Source organism: Exserohilum turcica (assembly GCF_000359705.1).
Source record: "Exserohilum turcica Et28A unplaced genomic scaffold SETTUscaffold_17, whole genome shotgun sequence".
NCBI lineage: Eukaryota > Fungi > Ascomycota > Dothideomycetes > Pleosporales > Pleosporaceae > Exserohilum > Exserohilum turcicum.
Genome location: NW_007359992.1, coordinates 512,263 through 514,338, shown reverse-complemented (window position 1 = coordinate 514,338; position 2,076 = coordinate 512,263). Strand labels below are relative to the sequence as shown.

General features: G+C 39.1%; 1 protein-coding gene across 1 annotated transcript in view; it reads right to left on the bottom strand.

The window, feature by feature from the left end:
* The window catches only part of SETTUDRAFT_168779 (uncharacterized protein), a gene marked incomplete at its 3' end in the record, with an annotated part of 2,066 nt that extends 1,616 nt beyond the window's left edge, over window positions 1-450 (bottom strand). The window contains exons 1-2 of the mRNA XM_008026298.2: window positions 315-450; window positions 135-287 (exon numbers count right to left, since the gene is read on the bottom strand). Of these exons, the coding sequence (XP_008024489.1) occupies window positions 135-287; window positions 315-419 (258 nt within the window). The 5' untranslated portion in view covers window positions 420-450. The remainder of the gene's footprint in view (window positions 1-134; window positions 288-314) is intronic.
* Window positions 451-2,076: the final 1,626 nt, after the last annotated feature.

Here is a 2,076-nt window from a genome sequence, read left to right as displayed (position 1 = left end):
TAGCAGTACTATACAGAGAACACTCTCACTTTAAACAAATTGTACCTAGAACGGCCTCTGGCCAAAGTCTTACATAGTCACTGACTGCAGATAGACTCTAATGGAATAATAATAATATAGTCAAACATGTCCACGTTAGGGAGTCTAGGCTTGGGGTAACTTCGTACGGGTGGGGCTGGAGCAGTCGCCTCGCTCGTTTGGTTGGTCGTATTTATAGCGCTGACGTGAGCTCCTGTAGGAGGCGGTGTCGTACGGGCTTCTTGAAGTCGTCTTGTTAGGAGCTTAATCTAGGATATCATTTCCTGGTGTGCGACTGCCTGTCTCTCGAGCTGTTTAGCCTGTCGTACGTTGTTGGCTGTTAGCTGGTTGATATTTCCTCTTATTATACAGATAAAGGCGATGGATTCCTCGTCCAGCATAGCTGGGCCAGAGGCTGGTAGCGTTCCTTGTAACTCTATCTCTTTCTTCTTACGTTGTTTCAGTCTCTCTTATGTCGTACGAGAGAGATTGAAGAGTGGTGATCTTTCTTCTTATGTTATGGGCGAGAGAGGCCTAACTAACAAGTATGCATTCACCTATTGTACAGAAGAAGAAAGATATAGAAAAGAACTATCTAGAGGGCCCTCCTTTTATAGTTATTACTCGTACGAACGCTCAGACCTTTAGTCTTCCTCCTTACTTAAGCTTGTTCGTACGTAACTAACCACGTCATTTAGTCACGTGACTAAAGTCATGTGATTCACTGCCATGTGACCTGTAGGTCATGCCTCTCTGGCGTAGCCCTTTACATACGTGGCTAACTAAGCTGTCTTATCTTATCCACTATTAGCTAATTAAGCAATAGGAAAGACCTCACCTTCCTATAATAGCAAGCTAAAGTAGAAGACTATCTTGTATTAAACGAAGATTACTTCTCTATAGAACGCCACTAGATAGCAATAGTGTATAGTTACACGTTAGGTAATGCTAAAAGATATCTTAAACCTAAGTACCTATCTAAGGTAGATAGGTACTAGTTCTAAAACGCAAAGGAAATAATTAAGCTACTTAAATTATACTTTGTAACTAGCAACGAGTAGGTAGAAAGCTAAGCTGCTTTCTACTATCTATTTATAAAGGATAGAGAACTATTCCTAGAATTTAAAGCTTATTTTATTAGTCTAGCTATTAAAGGACACGTATCTAAACTAGAGTGGCCCTTCTACCTATAGTAGAAGATCAGCCTAGCCCTACGTGTTCCTAATATGTCTGTAAAGCGTTTCTTTAATAGCTCTTTTAATGAGATGTGTAAACATCTTACTACCTATAAGCTAGAAAAGAGATTAGCTCCTATTATACTATTACTAGAACAACAGACTACCTTTACTCTAATAGCAAGGCTAAGGCCAACCTCTAATTATAAGAGGGAAGAGCGCCTAGTCACGTATAGAGTAAGGTTTAACCTAGTTCTAACTCCGCCCTATGTTTTCTTAAACCCGCCTAGGCCTGCCTCTAAGACACTAGTACTAGAACGCTAAGCTACACCTAGTAACTGCTATAACTGCGGCAAGCCTAGACATTTTGCAAGCGACTGCCCTATCCCTAGGGTAAGAGAGATTGAAGCGGTACAAGAAGAAGAAGTGTTTGAAGAGGCTGCAGAGTACCCATTGGATAAGGATTAGACGGGAAACGACGAAGCCTAGGAAAACTCTCTGCCTTAGGCATTTATAAGTATGACCTTGCAAAGATTAACCTATTACACTTATTTAGAGGAAAGCACTTCTAAGTCCCTACTATTCTTTATTTAAAGGGCTATAGTGTTAGCTTACAGTTGCTAGTTAATACTAGAGCCTAAGGTTTCTTATTCCTAAATTCTGCAATCGCCCGCACTATTTCTAGTTCTCTTTAGGTTCCTATCTAAAGACTGCCCTTCAAGATTATAGTTAAAGGATTTTAGGATTAAGTTTAAACTAGGGTAAATCAATATATCTAACTACACGTTAGTATTAACAGTTGTACAATTTATAACTACCCCTTTATTATTATAGATTTAGGTTCCTAGAATTGTATTATTAGTATATTATTATTATTATTATT